The 22,674-nt window shown below is 47.3% G+C and overlaps 2 protein-coding genes across 9 annotated transcripts in view; one reads left to right on the forward strand and one right to left on the reverse strand.

Annotated features, from left to right (window-relative positions):
* The window catches only part of KCTD20 (potassium channel tetramerization domain containing 20), a 57,923-nt gene that overhangs the window by 24,457 nt on the left and 10,792 nt on the right, over positions 1-22,674 (forward strand). For 5 of the 6 annotated variants that reach the window (XM_040085551.2, XM_040085550.2, XM_058423472.1 and 2 more), the window contains 3 exons: positions 857-1,054; positions 1,511-1,621; positions 3,001-6,185. In XM_040085551.2, the coding sequence (XP_039941485.1) occupies positions 857-1,054; positions 1,511-1,621; positions 3,001-3,293 (602 nt within the window). In that variant the 3' untranslated portion in view covers positions 3,294-6,185. Of the gene's footprint in view, positions 1-856; positions 1,055-1,510; positions 1,622-3,000; positions 6,186-21,374; positions 21,619-22,674 lie in introns of those variants that run through there. The other variant, XR_009208492.1, reaches the window with a different exon arrangement.
* On the reverse strand, positions 6,994-22,556 carry STK38 (serine/threonine kinase 38). Of its 3 annotated transcripts, none has more exons than XM_040085552.2 (14): positions 22,474-22,556; positions 20,293-20,425; positions 17,762-17,813; positions 17,495-17,617; positions 16,880-16,963; positions 16,022-16,145; positions 15,491-15,645; positions 13,830-13,932; positions 13,217-13,278; positions 12,554-12,671; positions 12,084-12,207; positions 11,295-11,390; positions 10,953-11,047; positions 6,994-10,141 (listed from the first exon to the last, which is right to left on the reverse strand). In XM_040085552.2, the coding sequence occupies exons 2-14, from the start codon at positions 20,421-20,423 to the stop codon at positions 10,011-10,013; spliced, it is 1,398 nt and encodes a 465-aa protein (XP_039941486.1). In that variant the 5' UTR covers positions 20,424-20,425; positions 22,474-22,556; the 3' UTR covers positions 6,994-10,010. The 3 variants fall into 3 exon arrangements, with proteins under 3 accessions (XP_039941486.1, XP_039941487.1, XP_058279456.1); XM_040085553.2 differs by having other exon boundaries at positions 20,293-20,428; positions 22,474-22,522; XM_058423473.1 differs by lacking the exon at positions 11,295-11,390 and having other exon boundaries at positions 20,293-20,428; positions 22,474-22,522.

The raw sequence follows: 22,674 nt of genomic DNA on the forward strand, positions 1-22,674 counted from the left end.
TTCTTAATCTTGTGCTTTAGTTTAAGCATAAACACGTGGATTTCACTGGGGCTCAAGTTGCATTTAAACAGCTTTCTTTTGGCTGCTTCAATCCAAAGTGAAGTGACTGAATCCTCCAGAACACAGGCACTTAGCTCCAAAAGCAAATGATAAACATTTTAGTCTCTTTTTTCTAACAGAAGCTGAGCAGAGCTTGCTGTTACTGCCAACAAAATGAAGGCTAAAAGCAGGATCATAACCCCTATCCAAAATGTACCAGAGAAACATGAATAATTTAAGCTAAAGGCTGATGGGCAGAGCAGGAACCAAGGATACCAAATCTGGAAAGTAGTAGAATTCCTGGCCATGAGGGGATTTGATTGGGAGCAGCTTTTTGGTGGACATGCTGGCAAAAAGAAGTACTTTGAACACAGGCAGGTCTGTGAAAGGCACTTTACCGAAATGGGGTGTGTGGTATCATAACACAGGCTGTGGGTGGAATTTCCTGCCCTGTTCTATGGTGAGTGATCACAGAGGAGGCAGCAAAATGTATTTTCAAGGGCAGAGGTTGTTGTTGGAAATTCAAGTATCATAATGAATTAATTATTCAGTCTTTTACTGTTTCACTGTATTGATTGGAGCTGGGTGGGTTTTTTAATGGGAATGGAATGGTTCTGCAGTGCAATTTGCATCCCATTTGAAATGCAGTCTGCACTTCTGACTTTGCCAGTTCTGGATCTGGAGGCTGTCGATGTGTCTGAACATATGTTGAGCGTTTTGTCTGAAGGAGAATTCTGGCTGCGCTCTTGATCTGGGAAGTGCAGAGCTGAGCTATTTTCATGCTGTAGCAAAGCCCCCGTGATCTGTGTCTCCTCAGGTGCTCTGTTACACGAGCTCTCCAATGATGGGGCTCACAAGCAGTTTGACAGCTACCTGGAGGAGCTGATCCTGCCCATCATGGTGGACAGCGCGAGGAAGGGGGAGCGGGAGTGCCACATCGTCGTGCTGACCGACGAGGACACCGTGGACTGGGATGAGGATCACCCACCTCCCATGGGAGAGGAGTATTCACAAAGTAAGGGCTCTGCACTCTGTTCCACACACACCCAGCTGTAAGGAAAGGACACATTCCCAAACTGGCTTCTTCCAGGAGCAGATGCTGGCACGTGGAGCCCTGTTTTTTGTGCTCTGTATGAGCTGGGTGCTGCCGGAGGCAGGATGCCTGGCTAGCTAGAGCTGATCCCAGCACTCACTGCACTTTTTCCTTCTGTTTCTGCCTCCCCCTCAGCCTTTTCCTGGCTCCTTAGTGAGGGAATATTCTTTGCTTTGCACTCCCATCTCCACCCACTCTATCAAGACTCTGATGTGCATCTCTGCCCTCCCACACGGAAGTGCAGTTAATCCCAGTGAGGAAAACAGACACCTGAAGTAATTCTTGGAATCCACACCTGGCTTTTGGCACAGCAGGGCATGTCAGGAGCAGGGAGAAGGTTCCTCTTGTAGATTCTAATCACCCCTTTTATTTCTCAAGTCCTTTACAGTTCCAAGCTGTACAGATTCTTCAAGTACATCGAGAACCGGGACGTGGCAAAAGCTGTGTTAAAAGAGCGGGGCCTGAAGAACATTCGCATTGGCATCGAAGGTAAAGGGCTGCTTCAGCAGGGGAAATGCATGACCAGGTGACTCCACAGTCAGTAAAGCCTGATTCCTTCCAGACTCCAGGCATTTATTTCCTTTTTTACTGTGTTTTACATTTATCTTTACGAAACCAGTTAAAACTCAGCACGTTTTTTCTTTTACCATGTTCCACTGAAATTGGCCACGGGGCTTAAAAGTTCAAGGAATGTAAAAGGTACATGTACAAGAAAGACTTGTCTCCTTAGGAATGAGTAAACAGGAAACAGGAGGCGAATGCTTCCACCTGCTGATCCAAGCATTCCCTTAGGGAGCTTAGAGAATGCTGGGCTCTGTCTTGGGAGACTAAATTTTGATAGTAGCTGTGTTTGCTCACAGAATGGCTGATGCTGTGCAGCACCTGCAGACCAACAACACACAGTGCTGCACCCTCTTGTCAGGGAGTCATGGAATTATTTAGGTTGGAAAAGCCCTCTGAGATGATTGAGTCCAACCATTAACCCAGCCCACCACAGCCCCAAGTGCCACATCCACACATCTTTTAAATCCTTCCGGGAATGGTGACTACCACTGCCCTGGGCAGCTGTGCCAGGGCTGACAGCCCTGGTGAAGCAGTTTTCTGTAATATCCAGCCTAAACCACCCCAGCACAGCTTGAGGCTGTTTCCTCTTGTCTTGTCCCTGTTCCCTGGGAGCAGAGCCTGAGCCCCTCAAGACTGTCCCCTCCTGTCAGGAGTTGTGCAGAGTCACAAGGTTCCCCCTGAGCCTCCTTTCTTCAGGCTCAGCCCCTTTCCAGCTCCCTCAGCCTCTCCTGGTGCTCCAGCCCCTTCCCAGCTCCATTCCCTTCCCTGGACATGCTCCAGCCCCTCCATGTCTTGTTGTGAGGGGCCCAACATTGAATGCAGTCCTCGAGGTGCCTCAGCAGTGCCCTGCACAGGGGAACAATCCCTGCCCTGGGCCTGCTGGACAGACCATGGCTGGTGCCCTTGTGCCCTTGGCCTTGTTGCCCACCTGGGCTCATGTTCAGCCTTGACTCCTCATTTTCTCCCCACAACATCCTCACAGTCCTCTCGATTTATCTGCCCCTTTTTCCTTCTCATCCTCACTGGCTCATCTTTTGGCACGTGGGGATCACCTGCTTCTGGAGCCTTAAGTTTTCATGCTTGAGGGATGTCCAGCCTTCCAGGTCTCCTTTGCAGGGGAAAAGAGAACAGTCTTTTGCAAGCCAATAATGCTAAATGTGGAATCTGAGCATTTATCTACTGAGTTGTGTGTGTGTGTCCCAGCCTGACCCCACAGTCCCTCCTACCTGGATGTTCTGCAATCGTGTTGTCCCTTTGTGAGTCACAGAGGTGCAGTGGAACTGAGTGTCTGTCTGTGTTTCCAGGCTATCCCACCTGCAAGGAGAAGGTGAAGAGGAGGCCCGGTGGCCGCTCTGAGGTGATCTACAACTACGTGCAGCGCCCGTTCATCCAGATGTCCTGGGAGAAGGAGGAGGGCAAGAGCCGCCACGTTGATTTCCAGTGTGTTCGCAGCAAATCCCTGACAAACCTGGTCACGGTGGGGGATGATGTTTCAGAGGACCACGAGGTGATCATGCATCACCCCCCACAAGTGGATGAACTGGACAGGCTGAACGCTCCCTTCTCCCAAATGGTCGTTAACGATCTGCCGGATTAGCGCGGCTCAGGGTGGAGGATCCTGCTGGATGTGGGAAGCTCTCGCCGTAGTTTCATCCCAGGTGATGGGACACAGCCTCCTGCAAGGTGCTTTATCCTCCTTCATGCTCTTACTACGTTGTCATATTTCAAGCATGTTAATAAAGAGCCACACTCCATAGTCTTAATTGTGCAATCAAAAGCAACGTCTCCTCAGACAAAAAGGAAGTGGCCTGTTGTTTCTACTACAAAGGCTTCTGGATTGTGGGTGCTGAATATTTTATCTGAACTTCTGAAGGAAGAGCACGAGTGTAAACCTCTTGTTTGACGTGAGAGAGGAAATTCTGGGCCTGTCAAGACAAAGCTTTCCTTTACCATTAGGCACAGCTTTGTTTTTATGAGTTACAGAGGAGTGAACATCAAAGCAGGACAGACGATATTCTATATCAACCAGCAGAAATGTAGCACAGTGTGACGGCAAAACCCTGAGCGTGGAGGAATCTGTTTGCACTGCCACCTGGCTTTGGATCCAGCGTGGTGTACTGCTGTCCTAGGGAAGGAGGAGCCAGTTCCATAGGAAGCATTTGCCTGTTCACAGGAATTCCCCGTCCATACTTCTCCGTGAGATGGAATCATTGTTTTTAGGGATGTTTTCTGTTAAGTTCGGTAAAATGAGTAGATGATGCTGAAGGAAAACCCAGAAGAGACTGTAGCTGATATTTTACCAATAAAATAAATCTGTTAATAGCCAAATAGATGTAAGAAGCTTTCTAGAGGTGACTGTGCATGCTGAAGACTTTGAGTTGTCTTCTCCGTCCCCCTGCTAAGACAGAGCCAGTGGAGGAGCTCCCAGTTTCCTACCTGAGTAAAATCCTTGGTTTCATCAACCTCAGTCAGTCAGAATTGCTGTAGACTCTCCAAGGAGCTGCTGCTGTGGCTTTAAAAAGCCAGCTACTTTCTTCCCAGTTTGGAACTGACTGGAACATTTTGCTGTCAGGCAGGTAAGAAACACCAATAGTAAACCAGCCCTCAGTAGAGAAAAGTGCACATACGTGCTCTTCTTTGCTGCTCTGAGTGTATTTTCCTGGTCTGTGTCAGATTCTGGGAGTTGGGGTTCAGAGCCAACAAAGCTGGGACTGTAAGAACAGGCACACTCCAGGCTGGTTTAGCTCAGGTGCGTTAGAGCCTCGCTGGTCCTGCTCCTGCAGCACTGAGTTCCCTGTGGGAACAGTGTAGGAATTCCCTGTGGGAGTTCTGTGGAGCAACTGGCTTAACCCCTGATGAGCACACAGGGAGTTCTGCACTGCCCCAGCCGAGCTGAGGCCACCCACAGTGGGGCTGCCTCACAAAGCCGTCCCTTCTGGTGGCTGTGTGAAGGCTCTGTGTCCCCAAACCAGAGATTTTAAACATGGTGCTGGTGCAAACAGCTGAAACCATCCAAAAACAAAGAGAGGGACAGAGCTCCTCAAAGCTGGGCAGGTCGGTGCTGCTCTGGCAAAGCTGTTGAAACTTGAATTGTGTGGGCTGAGTTACCTGATCAGACTTGACAAAACTGAGGTGTAGGTATCAGTCTGGCCCTAGAAAGTTTAATCCTTTTTTGGCAGGGCTGCAGCATCAAGCAAATTTGTATTGTTCTTCTTCTGACTGCCAAGAGCATGGTGGATTGAGCAGTGAAGTTTGCTGCTGGTTGGTGTTTGTGGTTTTCAGTGCAAGTAACATAACAAGATCAAGCAGAAAATTTTAGTTGCAAGTAACAAATCTCTGCCAAGGCACATTTTAGTTTCCATTAGTATGGATACAAGTTCCATTCTCTCAGTGTTTCCGTTCTTAGCTTCTTTCCCAAGTGCAGAAATAGATCTCTTCTCGAAAGAAGTGCCTATGGGAAGATTTCAGGACCTCCTAAGAGTCCCAGGTCTTCAGATGCCCAAATTCCACTTGACTGCTTTTGAAAACTCCTCCCTGTGTGTCATTGGGTCAGTAGAGAGAAGTGTCCTTTGGTGCCTGCACAGAGCTGGGGTGATGTGCAGACACTCCATTATTGCTCCAGATGAATTGCTCTTTATGTGGTAGGGAAAGGAGGAGACATGGACCATGAGCCTCCACCAGGGGCCAGACCAACCCCACTCCTTGCCTTGGTGATGAGCTCAGGACAAGGAGAAGCGCTGGTGAGCCCAGCAGTGGTGGAACTTGTCCCTAGGCCCTGAGTGCCCTGATGGCCCCCAGGCTCTGTGATTGTGTTTTTCAGTGTGTATTTAATTCCCCAGCAGTGCCAGGTTTAAGTCAGTGAGTGTTGGTATTGCCCAGCTGAGCTGGAATTGGAGGTTCCACACATTCTGCTCTAAGGACTCAAGTTGTTCAGAGTTTTTCCTCAGGACTGTGTCAAGGCATCAGGTGCTGAGAATTGCACCTCAGTGGCACCTTTTGGGGTCTGACAGCTAAAGTACCATATCCAGCCCAACCAGATCCTACCCAGTGTGTCCCTGAGCCCGGGGTCAGCTCGGCCTCTGGAAGGACTCGGTTCATTAAACTGCACCAGGCCCTCTTGGGAGTTACAGACTGTCAGTGCCTGTAGCAGCTTGTGGTTCCCTGTGCAATCAGCTGGACCTTCAGCATGGGATGGACATTATCCAGCTCCCATGATTCCCATGCAGTTTTTACCACTTAACCACTGGAGTTTATTGGCTTTCCCAAGTAATTATTCGTTTTGGATTTTAAATTTTGTTAGTAGAGTGAGTTCCGTTAGAACACTGAATCAAATTTTAAAAGTGTTTGCTTTTCCTCCTCTCACGGTCACCTACTTCAAGTACAAGGTCAACTTTTGTCTTACTCTAGATGTACTGAAGTGCTCCTGTGCTGTGTATGAACCCCAGATTGTATGGTTTCTTTTCTGTATTAAAGTATAAATTATATGTGACTTGTTTGGCTCCTTTAAAAATTGTTTTAAATGTGGAGTAGAAGAACAGGCAGGGCATAGGTTTTGTTTCTACTTGCTACAAACGACAAGGTTTTGTTTCCTTGCTTCATCAAGTAAGTGTGGGTTGTGATTCTGGAGTCTTAGGAGTAGTTTGGCATCAGAGCCTGGTTTGGCAGAGAAGTGTTCCCACCGTTAGGGCTGAGAGGATCTCAAAGTTCCCTTCATCCCTACATCCACGAACTGCAGCATCTCTAACAAGCTGCAGTATTTTTTGGTCAATGCTGTAAAAAGTGCTCTTCACCTCTACCTACTTGTCTTCAGAAGAAAACAGCTTTGGAGCAGCTTTGATTTCCATCTTCAGCCTTGGGTGTACTTCCAGGCTTCTTTTGATGACATTTGGGAAGGGTTTGAGGGTTCAAACTGAGGGTTTGAACAAGGTGGGATTTGTGTCAGGACCTCACAGCAGCTTCCACTATCTGGAGGGGCTACAGTGGAGGACTCTTCATCAGGACCTGGACAAGGGAGTGGCTTCCCACTGCCACAGGACAGGGATGGATGGGATATTGGGAAGGAATCCTTCCCTGGGAGGGTGGGCAGGCCCTGGCACAGGGTGCCCAGAGCAGCTGTGGCTGCCCCTGGATCCCTGGAAGTGTCCAAGGCCAGGCTGGAGAGGGCTTGGAGCAGCCTGGGATGGTGGAAAGTGTCCCTGCCATGGCAGGGGTGAGAATGGATCAGCTTTGGAGTCCTTTCCAACCCAAACCATTCCAGGTTTCCCCGATTCCTGGGGGAACATACCAACAAGAGTGTGTTTACTAAGAGGATTTTATTTACACAACACAATGAGATCGCTCCATAAAAAGTTGACTACACCTGCCAAATTGTACAGTGCAATTTTGTAACAGCTTTTAAATATTTACAGAACACTTTTTTCAACTTAGAGGTTAAGGCAGAGTCAGGGCACAGTGATAAGAAACACTTAGTGCAGCTTTATGCTAGGCATGATACAGAGATGAACGGGCAGCATAAGGTGTTCAGATCCATTGGAAATTCAGATTGGAATTACTTCTACAAATCCAGCAACTGCATCTTAAAAAAAAAGAGGTAAAAGATACTAACAACCTCAAAGCACAAAAAAAAAGGTAAAAACATTTGGCTACCGTGGGAGATGTAACAGGCATACAAAATCCTTGCTGTTAGCAGTGAACTGTGGATCCTGGGAAGGAAACACTGTAGGAGATGCTTTTTTTCCCTAATGGTGGTAAAAAACTGGAACAGGATGCAGGCTTACAATGCGCCTGGGATACAGAACCTCCTGCTGCAAAGGTGTGTCCAACAGGACTGGATTCAAAGACGTCCAACTTTTGCTGGAAGACAACAGGAATGAGGTACCCAACTGCTCCTCGTGCCTTTGAAAACTTCACCTCGGACTCCAGTGCCACACGTGAGGGGTCCCACTTCAAACACAGCACTAAAAATGCACAATACACAGTACTAGAGAGCAACTTACCACAACTAAAAATTGTTTAGCTTCTTCATCTTTGGTATTTATAAATAAAAATGCTGGTCCCTTTCAGTAAAGGGCTAAGAATGAAGCTATATTATCTCAAAATCATTTGTTCTTAATCCACAGCAGCTTCAAAGGATTTTGATTCCTGTTTTTATTTTAAGGCAGTAACCAAGCTGTTAGGAATCGAAAAGAAAAATAATGGTCTTACATTAATTCCAATGGTTTATAAGGCAACATTTTCAAATGGCTAGAAGAAACTTCAGGATAGGGATGGAACAGTTTGAGAAGTTGGTATCAGTCCTTCATGCAGAGTCAGGAGGGAGCAGGATGTGATCTAGGGACGAGATGATGAAAGCCTGATCCTCTAAGTCATTCCTTCCGTTAGCCCTTGTTCATCCCAGTGAGCCCTTCAGACTTCAGAGGGCCTGGGACTTCTAATTAAGGCTGGTTTTGCATTTCAGCTTGGTGGGATCCAGCTGCTGTCTGAACTGCTTATGGCAAGTCACAAACTCGCAGGACATGTACAAAAAGCACAGGGCTGGTGAGGGGAGGACCCTGACGAGTTCTGTACAGTACTGGCAGTCCCCCACCAGTCCTTGGGGATGGCACTCGCGTCGAGACATCTAGGTAAACATTCCCTAAAAGCACCTATATATTAAAAAAAAAAACAAAAACAAACTTCTACTACAAATCCATTTTGTTTCATTTTCTAATCAAGAAAGTCAGGACTAAAGAGACCTGTAAGCCTTTTTTTTTCCTGTGAGACATCACTGGAGCTCTGTCTTGTCTGTACGCCGGAGTTAAGTGTTCAGCACCAAGAGAAGTTTGCAGGAATCCAAGACAATTTGAATTGAGACACGCTTTTAGAAACCTCATTGAATTGTATTTTTAGTATCTGATTGTAAATTCCAGACTGGAACCATGCAGGCCAGAGGGTTAATGCCACCTGCCCCTGGAAGTGCAGGGTTAACTGCAAACGGGCACAAAGTGGAGCTTGTGGTTAGAAAAAGGAATTAAGAAAAGCTCAGCTGAGGCAGAATCCTCCCTCCCAAAATGCTGTCATGTTCTGAGAGAGGCTTAGGCAAGGAAAGGCACTTTGGGGCTCTCCTGGAGAAACCCTGACCAGAACTGGATGTACTTTTATAAGTTAGAGTAGGCAACAATCAACGAGTGGACACGGTGGGTTCCACTGCCCCAAAAGTGACCCCATGAGGCACCATCCATGGAACACTGACTACAGATGGCACAGGCAGGACAGCAAGAGCAGCTCTGTGAGGGAACACCAGGCAGGCAGCAGCATTCTGATCCTGTTCTGCTCAAAACCAACAGCAAAAAAAGGCCACAGAGGATGGGGTCTGGCCTTTAAACCACTGAAGATGCAGCAGAGCTCAGAGAAACAGCTAAGCAACAGCAGCAGCCAACCTGGGGAACCTCGGGGCTGGCCCAGCTGTGCACAACTTGCCCACCGAGGATCAGGTTTCCTGGAATTTCCCTCCCTCTGCTCTAATTCCAGACTCACTCATGTGACCAGCTGTGGTTTATCTGCATTGTTTATGGATCCATCCTGACATACAGTAACCAAAAACGCAGCCCTCAGTGGAGGAAATGGCCCATTTCTCCTCTCTTTAGGAAAGAAAAAGTGTTGAAAAATCTTTTAATTTAGAAAAAAAAAAATACTAAATGGCTTGAGGGTCACTTAGTACCAAAAGTAAAGTGCACCAGAACTGGAGGCCACAGAGACAGAGCTGAGAAATGCTATTGAAGAGGCTTCCAAGGAGCATTATAAAAACAGCACTACAAAGTAAGGTTAAGGCAATCCGAGTTGTGTCCTTCTACTAGACAGTTTCCTGGAGAGCTGGCTGTCTCAAGTTTCAATTATTGCTTTGTTTCCTCTGTCCTGGAGTCCTCAGCTACTGGGCAAACAGTGCTGGCAGAATTGGCACAGCAAGTTTGTCACTTAACGCAGGACTGGACGCAGTCCTATGGAATCCCGTGCTTTGCAATGCCAAAGGGAAAGCTTGCTCTCATCTCCCAATGGACTGGACAATCTGAGAAAGAATATAAAAAAAATCTCTTGCTCCTGAAGCAGCAAAAGGTGCTGGCAGCAGAGGTGATACAAATATGGAATTTTTCAATGGCGCAGGAAAAAAAATCCTTAGTAACAACCAGGTGTGTAACAAAAGAGAGTCCTGAAGTCTTCTCCAAGAGTTGATAGCCCTCAAGTTTTCTTTAATAAAAAAGAACGAGTTCTTTTATGGGTATAAACCCAAAGTACAGCAACAGAATTCCACGGCTCAGAAGTCCCAGGTAAAGCTGTGTTACTTCCCTCCTTTCATGTAGGATGGAATTGCTCCTCGGGCCGTCAGGCCCTCAAAACGTTTGTAGGTGTAATTGATAAAAACCCAGTCTTTGTTCTTGTAGTCAGTCTCTGGGTGGTTGCTTGTTGCCACTGGGAAGACATAGAAGAAACAGAATTATCCTTTGGAACTGAAGAATTTATTTTCACACAAAACGCTGGATGAATGTTTCTAAAGGAACAAAATGTCCTAAATGCAGGATGCAGCTTCATGCTTCAACCCCAGGAAACAACTGCTGGGACACAGGACATGGCACAAGCATTTTAAGCTAAGAGGGTAGATTCAGAACATATAGAAAGACAATGTGAGCTGTGAAACACTGGCACAGGTTGCCCAGAGAGGTGGTGGATGCCCAAATCCCTGGAAGCATTCCAGACCAGGTTGGATGCGTGGAGCATTTTGGAGCAACCTGGGACCATGGAAGGTGTCCCTGGCCATGGCAGGGGGTGGAATGGGAAGAGCTTTAAGGTCCCTTCCAACCCAAACCAGTCTGGGATTCTGTTTTTAAACTCATGGAGCAAATGTGTGACTATGCTGTGATCCTTCAAAGACTGACATCAAAAAATCCCCTTCAGTTCCACCTTTCCCTACTCCAAGAGCCAGCAGGAATCAGCACCGAGGGGAACTTGCAGCATTGGGCTCTCAGGCCCTGCTGAGATTTGAACTTTCTGGAAGCTCTGAGATCGGCCCTTTCTCAGGCAACTCCCACATCATTTACTAGCCTGCATCTCCTGGAACCCAAATTCCAGCTTGCACCCCCTGCACCACAAGACTTCCAAGCTATTGGTCATGATTTTAAAAAAAAAAAAAAAAAAATCAGCATCTACTAAGATCTGACTAACAGGAAGGATTATTCCAGAGGAGAAGAGGAAGGTTTACAGAGAGAATCAAACAATCATTTACCTGTTGGTTTAAGGATATCAGATTCTGGAAATTCATCAAAGTTTGAGGTATCATCAATGCTTTTAATTTCTATTGAAATCGCAGCAGGTCTCTCTCTGCCAAGAAGAGCAGATGGAGCATTGAGATTTCAAAGGCAGACAAAGCAGGATTCAGCCACCTTCTATTTCTTAACGTAATCAAGACTGAAGGTACCTAAACCTCAGCAAGCTTCAGGTAGAGAGCAAAATGCTCTCACTCACAGCTGGATATGGTAAATGCCAGTCAGCTGCTCCCTGCTGCAGACCAGGGCTGGCCTGAGCAGTCCCTAGAGAAGAGCAGTTGCTTTTCTGCAAAGCATCTTACCTGATGTGCTCCCAATCAACCCCTTCAAAGAATGGGTTACTCTTTATTTCCTCCACACCAGATGCACCAATTCTGTGCTCCCATTCACAGCAAAATCTGGGATGGAAGGAAGAATGAAAATGAAGGGAGAATGAAAACGAAAGCATTCCATCCAGAAATGGAACAGCTTTCTGAACTGATACTGCTGCAGTTTCTTAACATATAAATGGAGCAGACTAAGAACTTCCACAGGAAAACCAACACACAAAGTTATGTATAGGAATGTTGTGTCCAATGCCACAGCTAAGATGTGCTATTCCTTCACAACAGGGTAACGTGACCTTTCTATTTCAGGACCAGAGTAGATCAGGAGAACATATAAAGCCTAAAAAGCCAGACATTTATACTTCTGTCCTGAGCATAGATACTGAAGTACAAATGAGTCAGCAAGCACTGGGATACATTTGTATGCTCCAGTGCATACAAAGGCAAAATCATTGCTGTTGCAAGAAGTCAGCTCTGTCAAAAGGATTGAACTTGTGTCCTTCCATGAGAAGCCTGCAGGCAAAATACAGAGCAAAAACATTTTGCCAGAGTAGCAGCACTTCCATGGGAGTTCCTTTTTAGCACAGTTTAGTCAGGGAACCAATAAATGGCCTGAGAGACGAAAGTAATGCATTTGATGCACATGTGTAACAGTTTGTAGCATCGGGGATTTTCCATGTGAAACAAGCCATGAATAGGCACAGAATACAGAGACAAGACAAGAAAATTAGTGCTGTATTAACTGGCAAACCATGAGGCTGGCACCTTAAAATAAGATCCTTAGCTTTATCAGAGATTGGAACCTCTGGAGGAAATGTCAGGGTCTCCTTCCAGTTCATCACTTTCTTGTAAGTCTCTTGAGGAGTCTCGGAGCAGAATGGTGGATAACCTGAAAAGAAACAAAAATACAGTCTTGGATCAAGCAAAACTAATTCCTGAAGTCAGAACACACCTCAGAGACCAGGGAAGGAGTGGATGCTCTTGAGAACTTGACCCCAAGCACAGAAATGGGCTGCCCAGAGCAGCTGTGGCTGCCCCATCCTGGAAGTGTCCAAGGCCAGGTTGGGCAGGTCTTGGAGCAACCTGGGACAGTGGAAGGTGTCCCTGCCACGGCAGGGGTGGCACTGGATGAGTTCAAGCTCCCTTCCAACCCAAAGCAGTCTGGGATTCTATGAATATAGCTCATGTCCTGCTCCACCATTCCCACCTACAGCCCTGCCCTGCCTGTTCCTTACCAATCAACATCTCATACATGATGACTCCCAGGGACCACCAGTCACACAGCTTGTTGTATCCAGTCTGCATGAAAACCTCAGGAGCAATGTAATCTGGAGTTCCCACCGTAGAAAAAGCCTGGAACAAACACCATCAGTTATGCATCTGTAGGAAAAACTGCCTGACATGGACATGGGAACTTAGACTACAGCAGTTATTTTGAGGAAGACACCAATTGTCTCTGAGATCCTTCTGCAAAGGTGTTTAAAGCCTTTCTTCCAAGATATGTAGAGATAAAATCAACATCTTCATGTGAAAGTCTTAAAATAGCATCAGGAAAACAGGGAAGGGTATCACTGTCCTGGAATGGGTCACCTTGGAATGGGTCAGCAGCCCTTTGTGAGACTGGAAGTGGCAAGAACTGATAGTTTTGGCTGGGAGACTTCAGATATCCACATAAATAATTATGGCAGTGCTATCTCTAGCACATATGTCACCAGCTGTTCAGCAGATGGATCAAGGACAAACTAGAGTCATTCCTTTTCTTTTTAAAAAATGCCTGAATCTTTCCTTTTCAGGATTGTCCAGAACACAGATACATTAAGAACCTCCATGTAAATCCATGTTCCATTTGGATGCAACACCTCAGCAGGAACATTTCCAAGCAGGTGGAACCTACTCACCAACTGCCGCCGGTTCCTCTTCCACGTCTCTGCTTTCCTTTTGGAATTCATGTTCTGAAAAGCTGAAGGAGATTCAATAGCTGTGACTGAATCCTGCTGGTCACCCAATACATTTTTACCCCCCAAACCATTACACTAAAGATCTCATCCAAGATGTGTGCCAATACCCCAAACCTAAACCTCTCAGTAACTTCCAAACCTATGAAACATGGGCAACATCTAATTGAGCTTTTTCATTAGCAAACCATGCTTTCAGGGTTGATGGGACTCCATGATCCAAGCTATTCCCCAGAGAATAATCCTGGATACTCAGGGACTGTGCTGGTTTATTAATTTCAGTAACACTTGAGATCCAGCCAGCAGCTTCTCACTGAGTTCTCATTTTGTTAAACATGCAAAGGACTACAGCAGAGTGTTTCAGAGACAAACTTCTGGAAGTGAAAATGGGTTTAGAGGAACTGAAATTATTTTAATTCACAGAAAATGAAAATCCACCTCAAGATGTAAAGTTGATTGTTAGACTCCCCACTGCAGCCACACCCTCACACTGACAGGAGTTGTGTCAGGACCCAAAAGCAACCAACCAAATACCCTTTGGAGCCAAAGAACTTACTGAAGTCACTGGGAAGACTATGATTCAAGTTCCTGTAAAATTCTGTCCTGTGGGCTTTCTTCAGTCCAGTACACAGACCAAAATCTGAGAGTTTCACGTGGCCCTAGAAATAAAACAAAATCCAAACCCAATATAAGACATTATCACAGTAAATCACAGCATCTGCAAGGCTGGAGGAGAACCCAACACCACCATCAACACCTCTAAATGATGTCCCCAAGTGCCACATCCAGATGCCTCCTGAACACTTTCAGAGACTGTGACTCCACCACCTCCCTGGGCAACTTATTGCCATGCCTGACCACTCCTGCAGTGAAAAACAAATGCAGTATCCAATCTGAACCTCCCCAGCACAACCTAAGGTCAGTTCCTCTCGTTCTTTCACTTGAGACATGGCAGAAGAGCCTGACCCCCACCTGCCTGCACCTTCCTGTCAGGCAGAGCAAGAAGGTTCCCCCCTGAGCCTCCTTTTCTCCAGGCTGAGCCCCCTCAGGTCTCTCAGCTGCTCCTGGTGCTGCAGACCCTTCCCCATCTCCATTCCCTTCTCTGGACACATTCCAGCCCCTCAGTGTCCTTTGCCTTCCTTGTTTAAACCTAGCACTGGATGTGGACAGGGAACGAAGCCATCAATACTCCCATTGCTACTCCACAGAGAAAGCCCAGTGACAATTTCCTTCAGGAAACCTTTGCTCTGCAAGTTCCCAAACACTTCAGGGCGAAAGGAAACATCTCCAGAGGCAGCTGCAGTCCCTGGGTTGTGTATTGGCCCCAAGAGATAAAAAACACCCTCAGTTCAGTGACTGAATCTGTCCTGGTGCATAACGTGACCACACTGACCATGTGCAATTTTTAGAAGTGAATATAATATAATTAATATAATACACCTCCTTTTCAAACTCCTGATGTGTTGATGTCTAGATGTAAACATTCTGAATTGGACACACTGTTTGGAGAAGCTGTGGCTGCCCCAGCCCTGGAAGTGTTCAAGGCCAGGCTGGAGGGGTTTGGAGCAACCTGCGACAGCAGCAGGAGGTGGAACAGGATGAATTTCAAGGTCCCTTCCAACCCAAATCTTTCTGGGATTCAGCAGAAATTCCAACAGAGCATTCCACAGGAGTGGGAAAGCCATTATTTACTGCTGGCAAACTCTTTCTAAGAACTTCTGGTTTTAGGCAAACTTTGAGTGAGCAATAGAGGACGCTGAAGCAATCATGCTTTCTGCAAAGTGCCTGCAATAACCACGTAGCCTGGCCAGCCCTCAGGAGTACTGCCTGATCCTGAGGGAGATTCTCCCTTTTCAGCCTGGCCACTGGAACAGCCCTTGTCCTTCACATCTGCTACGAGCAGAGCTGGCAAGTGGGAGTGTAACAGATGTGAGAGGAAAGGGAAACAGCTTTGCCTAAGAGGGAACTGAAATCACGTGCTTTAAACTGCATCTGAAATAGCCAAAAATAGTTTAAACAGCTGTCAGAAGAGCGCAGGGTTTGAGTGGAGCTGGGGTCTTTCCTGGCTTTTGGGGATTTTCCCCAGCAATTTTGGCAGATATGTCCTCAAAAGCTGGAAGGAACAGGGCTGAATAGAGGAGCACCAACACCCCTTCGGGTCAGTATAAACAATCACAAGGCCTCTCTGCTCCTCCCCAGCCCGTGGCCAGCCCTCACCTTGCTATCCAGGAGGAGGTTGTCTGGTTTTATGTCCCGATGGATGAATCCCAGCTGATGGATGGAGTCAATGGCGAGCACGGTCTCGGCGATGTAGAACTGCGTCTCCTCTTCTGTCAGAGTGTCCTTCTTCATCAACAGAGTCATCATGTCACCTGGAAACCCCCCAGAGGTGAACACACGGGCTCTGCTCTCACTAAGTTCGAAGACATTTATAGAAAAAAGCTATTTCTGCTGCATTTAGCTAAAAACAGCAGGTTAGAGATTGCCAAACCTGGATATGCTGTGGCTCTATAGACATAGCAAGGAGAGGAACTAGAAGAACATTAAAGCCAAGTTTAAATACCTGCAGCTTGAAGACCCAAACAGGAAACCTCAAGCCTGCCAAACACCCCAGTACCCTAAAAAGCAGAAATCTGGTTCCCTCCCAGATGTACAAACAGCACTGCAGGGCACCCACAACTGCATTTGTAATGAAGAAATTGGCAATCCCCAAACAAAAGGGGAGCAGCCCTTGTGTTCCAGAGTTACCTCCAGGCAGGAACTCCATGATCAGGTAGAGGTTTAACTTGTCCTGGAAACTATAGAACATCTTCACAACCCACAAGCTGTCTGCCTCCACCAGGATGTCCCGCTCTGCACGGATGTGGCCAACCTGGACACACACAGGGCATTGCCTCAGTTTAATAAATGCATTTATTTCAGGCAATAAATGCATTTTATATAGGCAATTCAATTATTATTCTGAACAGCATCAAATATTGAGAAGACAAAAGTCAAACTTCTGCACAAAGGCAGAAACACTATCAGAACTTCAACATCTGGTTGATTATATACATATATTTTATACCTATTATATATACACCTAGTAAACCTATACATTATATAAATCCTACATACAAAAATCTCAATTCTTTACAAGTATATCTAACCATAAGATCTCTTTTTGAAAACACAAGAGTTTCATCCTAGTGCTGAACATGTGACTGTCCCAGATCATTACATATCCAGAAGTACTAGCTAAAGGAAGTTAAATTAAACTTAAAAATGTTAAATGCTGCTGCTTTTTGTCTCTGAGATTGAATTCCAGTAGTTGTATCTCTGATGTTTTTATCTGATCCTGTAAGTCAGAAATGCAGTAAAACACTGGCCTTGAAGTCTGCATTGAATCATTTACACAGGACTTTGTGTCGAAAGAGCCCACTAGAAAAGAAGTCCTAGTGAATTCAGAGATTTTTCTGATGTATTTCCTCTATAAGAAAAGACATAAAACCCCCCAGAATTTTCAGCTACTAAACTAAAGCACAGATGCCTATTCCTCCTCTGCACACCCCACAGTGACCTCCCAGAGCGATCCATGCTACAATTCCTGCTCGGGGTGTTCCTCACCTGCTCCTTCTCAAGCATATCAGCTTTGCGTAGGATTTTCATGGCATAAACGTGCCCCGTGTCCTTCTTCTGCACCAGGCGCACCTGGGGGCACACGAAGACTGCATCAAATCCAGCACAACTCTTGGCAAAGTTGGGTATCGAGCCCTTGGCTTCCATTCCATGAAATCATCTCAGATTATAAAACACCAGAAGCACTGCCCAGTGCACGGGAATGGCAGGACATCCTGGCAGTGCTGCAGGTATTTTAACAGAGAGGACACTGAGCCATTCACACCTAAAGCAGGTGGTCCAAAGCCTCTTCTGTGAAGGCCACCAGAAGAGACTTTGCAAGGGCCCTCCACCTCTCCCTAAGTTCAGCCCCAGCAGTTCACCTTTAAAACCCACTGCAAACCTGTACTGAGCTGTCCATCAGGTCCTTTTCGACATCATTCCATCTCCTTTAAGCACAGGATATCCTGAACCAGCATTTATTAGGTAAAAAACCAGCAGCACCTGACTGCTCAGCTAAAGTCAATCTGTGGTTGTTGCCTTTTGCTTGTATAAACTGAGCAAGTCTTCAACAAACACCAGAGCCAGTTCAAAACACATGTGGTCATTTTTTTCTGGACTCACCTCTCCAAATGCTCCTCTGCCTATTACTTTTAGAGACTCAAAGTCCTCCAGTCCGAGCCTGGTTCTCTTCAGGCGAAGGAACTCCGTCTCCTTTTGTGCATGTGCCGACCTCCTGATTCTTTTCTAGAGTTTAAGAGACCCCAGTGAGAGTTCTGCAGGTGGGTTCCACAGGGACCACAGCAATTCCAAGGCAAGATCCCAGATCTCCATTTAGAAAAGCAAATTTCTTGTGTTTAACCATTAAGATAGTTTTTCCACATTCATTACCTCTTCATCTTTTAGGCCTTCTTCTTCCATCATTTGTTCTAGTTTCTTTTGCCTAGAGCAGAGACAAATTAGAAAAAAAAAGGTTGAAGCATTAATTTTGCTTTTTAAATCAAATCAGAAAAAAACCCCAGGTTGAATGATTAATGTTGTTTCTTAACAAGGTGCACATATGCACAACCTCTGGTCTGTGCCAGCAAGTTATGAGTGTAAAGATGTACAAGAGAGACTCAGACAGGAAATTAATTTTGAAGAATCTACTATCCAGTTTTATAATTCCAACCTTGACCTCTCTGGTTTTAATAAACTAAACCTGCCTTGAGTTTCACAAGTTATTTAAGCGTACATTTTTGCTGTACACAAATACAAATTGAGAGATCTGGGTTCTGTCCTTGTCTCTCTCTAACAGCTGGGCAAGTCACTTCAGGCCAGAGCCATAAGAAGGATTTAAACACTAAATCTTCACTTATTCCAGGGAGACTTGATATTCAAACACATTTAAAAATTCTCTGCATCTCAAACAATTCACATGCAAGATGAGAAAAGCTATTTTAGATTTCCTAATCCCTGAGGTACTCAAAATATTTGGGAAGAGGAAACTTGTCTGTACATGTACTCCCCCTTAAAGAATCAGAAATATTTACAGCCTTAGTACAAAAGGATTATTTGGGAGAAAAGAAAGGAGGAAGCAAGACTTTAGAAGGGGAATGACTTCAGGGGACACTTGTGATGATTATCCTCTGGGAACTTTTTCCCAGTACCAGTCCTATTAACAGTTGGCTGAACTGGGACTGGTGGTTTGGGACATTACAAATGTATTAAAAAATTCCTTCTCTTTCTGCAAGTCATTCCTTGCAAGATCCTCTTCCTGTCTCCTGGGGCTCTCCACAGCTGCTGTGATGTGATAACATTTGGGGTTATCACTTCAGAATCGCCCTTGCTCAAGTTCCAGTGAGCCCTGCCCAGTCACCCCAATCCACACACAAACCAGCAGCTCCAGTAGCAAACTCTGTGCAGTACACAAAATTAAATGGCTCAGCAGGACTGAGTGGTGCCAATGCCATGCTGAAATTCCTCCAAATATCCCTAATAGGGTCAATCTGCACTTCAGGGTACAGTGTCAACACCATTTAAACTCCAAATTAAACACCCACAGACATCTGTTATTACAAAACACATGTAACTTATAAAGTCCAGTCTGTTTGTTCAGAAAAGGTCACGATCCTAAAGAGAACAAAAACATTGAGATTTTGGGAGTATACAACAGTGCTCATAATAAGTAAATACATTTTAAAGGCAAGAGCTGTGTGAAGAAACTAATGAAAACAGTGATATTTTCTGCCTAAACTGGACCTCAGTCTCTCTTTACCCATTTGAAGCTTTGAAGAAAAGGTCTTTGCACGTTAGTATTTATTTCTAAATTGCTTCCTCGTTTCTGCAGCTCTTGTAGTGAGCAGGTATTGGGGAGCTTTGGCAGCAGAACCAAACCAACACTGAACCATTTTCCAAATTCTGGTTATAGACTCCATGGCAAGCTGGGAGAACAGCAGAAGTCCCAGTGCTACAAGTTGAGGACATTGAGCAAATTAGAGGGTTCCAGCCAAAGGAAAGTCACCCAGCTCAGCCCAGTCCTTTGTTATATTGGACTGGGGAACATCAAGAGGTGCCCCAGGCTGAGGTCAGGCACAGGCAGCACTGAGTGACTCCTCACAACACCCGCTCCTTGGCTCCTTGCGTTGTCTTCCTGTAGGTGCTGCCCATGGACCGGGGCAATCCCAGCACAGACACAGAGAAGGGACTGGGAGCAGCCCGGGGAGAAGGAGGTGGGGTGCTGCTGAGGCAGAGCTGGACATCCCCAGTCCAGACCCCACCGAGCCTGGGCAGAGCCCCAGCGTGGGCAGCAGGGCAGGGGGACTGTGCCCCTGTGCCCTGCTCAGGTGAGAGCCCACCTGCAGAGCTGCTCCAGCCCTGGGGAACATCAGGAGAACCTGGAGCTGCTGGAGCCAGGCCAGAAGAGACATCAGGATGAGCAGAGGGATGGAGCAGCTCTGCTGTGGGGAAAGGCTGGGAGAGCTGGGAATGTTTAGCCTGGACAGGAGAAGGCTCCAGGGAGAGCTGAGAGCCCCTTCCAGGGCGTAAAGGGGATCCAGGAGAGCTGGAGAAGGACTTGGGACAAGGGATGGAGGGACAGGACACAGGGAATGGCTTCCACAGCCAGAGAGCAGGGTTAGATGGGATATTGGGAAGGAATTGTTCCCTGTGAGGGAGGGGAGGCCCTGGCACAGGTGCCCAGAGAAGCTGTGGCTGCCCCTGGATCCCTGGAAGTGTTCCAGGCCAGGCTGGACAGGACTTGGAGCAACCTGGGACAGTGGAAGATGTCTCTGCCCATGGCAGGGAGTGGAACTGGATGAGCTTTAAGATCCTTTCTAACACAAAGCAGTCTGTGATTTTATTATTTGTGCTTTGGCTCAAGAAAACAAAATTCCTTCAATATAAATTTGGGCTCCTATCCAGTATGGAAGGAGGATTTTTACCTCATCTCTCGCTCCTCGTGCTGGGCAATGAGGTTGCTGTAGAAGTTTTCCAACGTCACCTTTGTCATCGTGACCCTCTCCTTGGTGTGGTTACTCATGGACGAGCACGGCGTCGGGCCTGTCATGGCCATGGCTGCTGGGAAAGAAGGGAACATCAAACATTATAATTGATAAATAATCCTCAATCATGAGCCCAAAGCCATTAAGTGATGCTTAATCACAGAGTTCAGATTTTAACAACAAATATCACTGGTCTAAGCCAAGCAGGGAAAAGTCTTACAAAATAAAAGGTACAAGTCAAACTTCCTGTTTTGAACATTTTTTGATCTGAAATTAGAGGGAAGGAAACTTAAGAAACTTTGTGCCTCAAAAACCACAATTTCAGCCAGTACTGCAAATGCTTACTGCTCCCACCAACGTTCTATCTTTATCTTGTTCAAAATTCAGGAATATCACACTGAAGCATCTAATCCAGAAGTTATTCTTCCCATAACCCCTGCAGAAATAATTCCACCAGTTGCCTACTGGCTCCTCTGCTGTGAAATTTATCGAAATCCTGAAAGTCATCCCAGTAAGACAGCAACAGAGGAATGAGCAAAAAGAGCATTTGATTGCCCTTAAGCAGTTTTATTAGATGTTTTCTCACAGAAATTTGGCCGAATCCAGAGGATCACTGCCTTTGAGCAAGTTGTAGGTTAGAAAAGAGCCAAAAACCCAAGCCCTAGTCTAAGAATGTGACATATTTATTTCTAAGAAAGATGTATGTATCTTAATAGCCTTTCTATTTCTGAGAATACTGTGTATAAATATTAGAGCGCGGCACCCCCAATCAGGAGCAGTTTCAGTATATTTCAAACCCCAGCTCTATTTCCTGATACACATAAAAAAACCTCAAATATTTCAAATGCACAACTACACCTTACCCTGATCCTCCTTGGCACCACATAACTCTCAGTAAGGTAACAGAGTTTTGCAACTATTACTAGAAATTGCAGACAAAATAGGTGAGACACTTCCCATTTTTACTACCCCGGGTGTGCTGCCAACACACTCAAATGACTCTTTCTGTTCGCTTTTTGCAGATTTTTACAAGGCATCACCACGGGGCCCTGCAAAGCACCTCCTTCCCAGACAGCAGCTGCCTTTACAGGCTCCTCGTGGGACAGGAGCTGGTGAGGATCTCCAGCTGCGTGACTTTCGAGATGGAATTATGTCTTCAAGTGAGGAATCATGGTTTTATGGAAGAGCAGCTCAGAGTGACACACACGAGTGGTGGAGGGGTCACACTCTGTGAGCATCCCTGGATATGGGGCAACACCGCCGGAGGTGAGGGCTTACACTGCCAGAAATGGGGGTTGGACACCAGGAGATGGGGGGGGTTGGACACCAGGAGATGGGGGGGGTTGGACACCCAGAGATGGGGGGGGGTTGGACACCCAGAGATGGGGGGGGGTTGGACACCCAGAGATGGGGGGGGGTTGGACACCCAGAGATGGGGGGGGGTTGGACACCCAGAGATAGGGGGGGTTGGACACCCAGAGATAGGGGGGGTTGGACACCCAGAGATATGGACACCCAGAAATAGGGGGGGTTGGACACCCAGAGATGGGGGGGGTTGGACACCCAGAGATGGGGGGGGGGGGGGTATTGGATCTTGCAATGGTGAGCGAGAGGTGTAAAAGCCACGGGCGGTTTTCGCTTCCTAGAGAGCAAACCAGGAAAATTATCTGACAGAATGGGGTGCGGGGAAAAAAAAAAAGGAAAGGGGAAGAAACGAGGAAAGTATCGGTACCAAAGCACCTGTTGGTGCTCGGGGCCCCTTCCACGGGGATGGGAGCTCAAAGCCCACCCACCACCCCGGGGGCCGCGGGACGGAGCGGGGCTGGACGGGGCTCGACCGGGGAGGCGACAGCGGCACTGGGGCGGCGGCCCCGCGGCCCGACCGGCGGAGGGGCCCGGCAGCATCCCCGGGAGCGGACAAAAGGGGCCCGAGCCAGCAGCTGAGGAGGAGCAGGGCAGCCCCTCCGCCCCCGGCCAGACCCCGGCCCCACCGCACCCCAGGGGCTCCGCTCCCCCGGAGCGGCGAGGGGCCCGCGGGGAGAGAGGGAAAGAGGAGGGCGGGGAGGGGATGCAGAGCGCTGGGCGGGGGGCGCCCGCGGGAGCGAGGCGGGAGCGGCTTACCCGGAGCCCCCGGGAGGGGCGGCAGGAGCTGCGGGCGAGGCGGGGTCCCGGCGAGGCGGGTGGGGGGGCTCGGGGCCACCGGAGCCCCCGCGCCGCTACCGCCGCCCCCCGCACCCACAGCGACGCGGCCGCGACGGGCGGCGCAGGGACCGCTAGGGCAGCGCAGGCGCCCCGAGCCCGGCCCGCCCCGCCCGGGCGGAG

The sequence above is a fragment of the Hirundo rustica genome, chromosome 24, assembly GCF_015227805.2.
Source record: "Hirundo rustica isolate bHirRus1 chromosome 24, bHirRus1.pri.v3, whole genome shotgun sequence".
In the NCBI taxonomy this organism is placed as follows: Eukaryota; Metazoa; Chordata; class Aves; order Passeriformes; family Hirundinidae; genus Hirundo; species Hirundo rustica.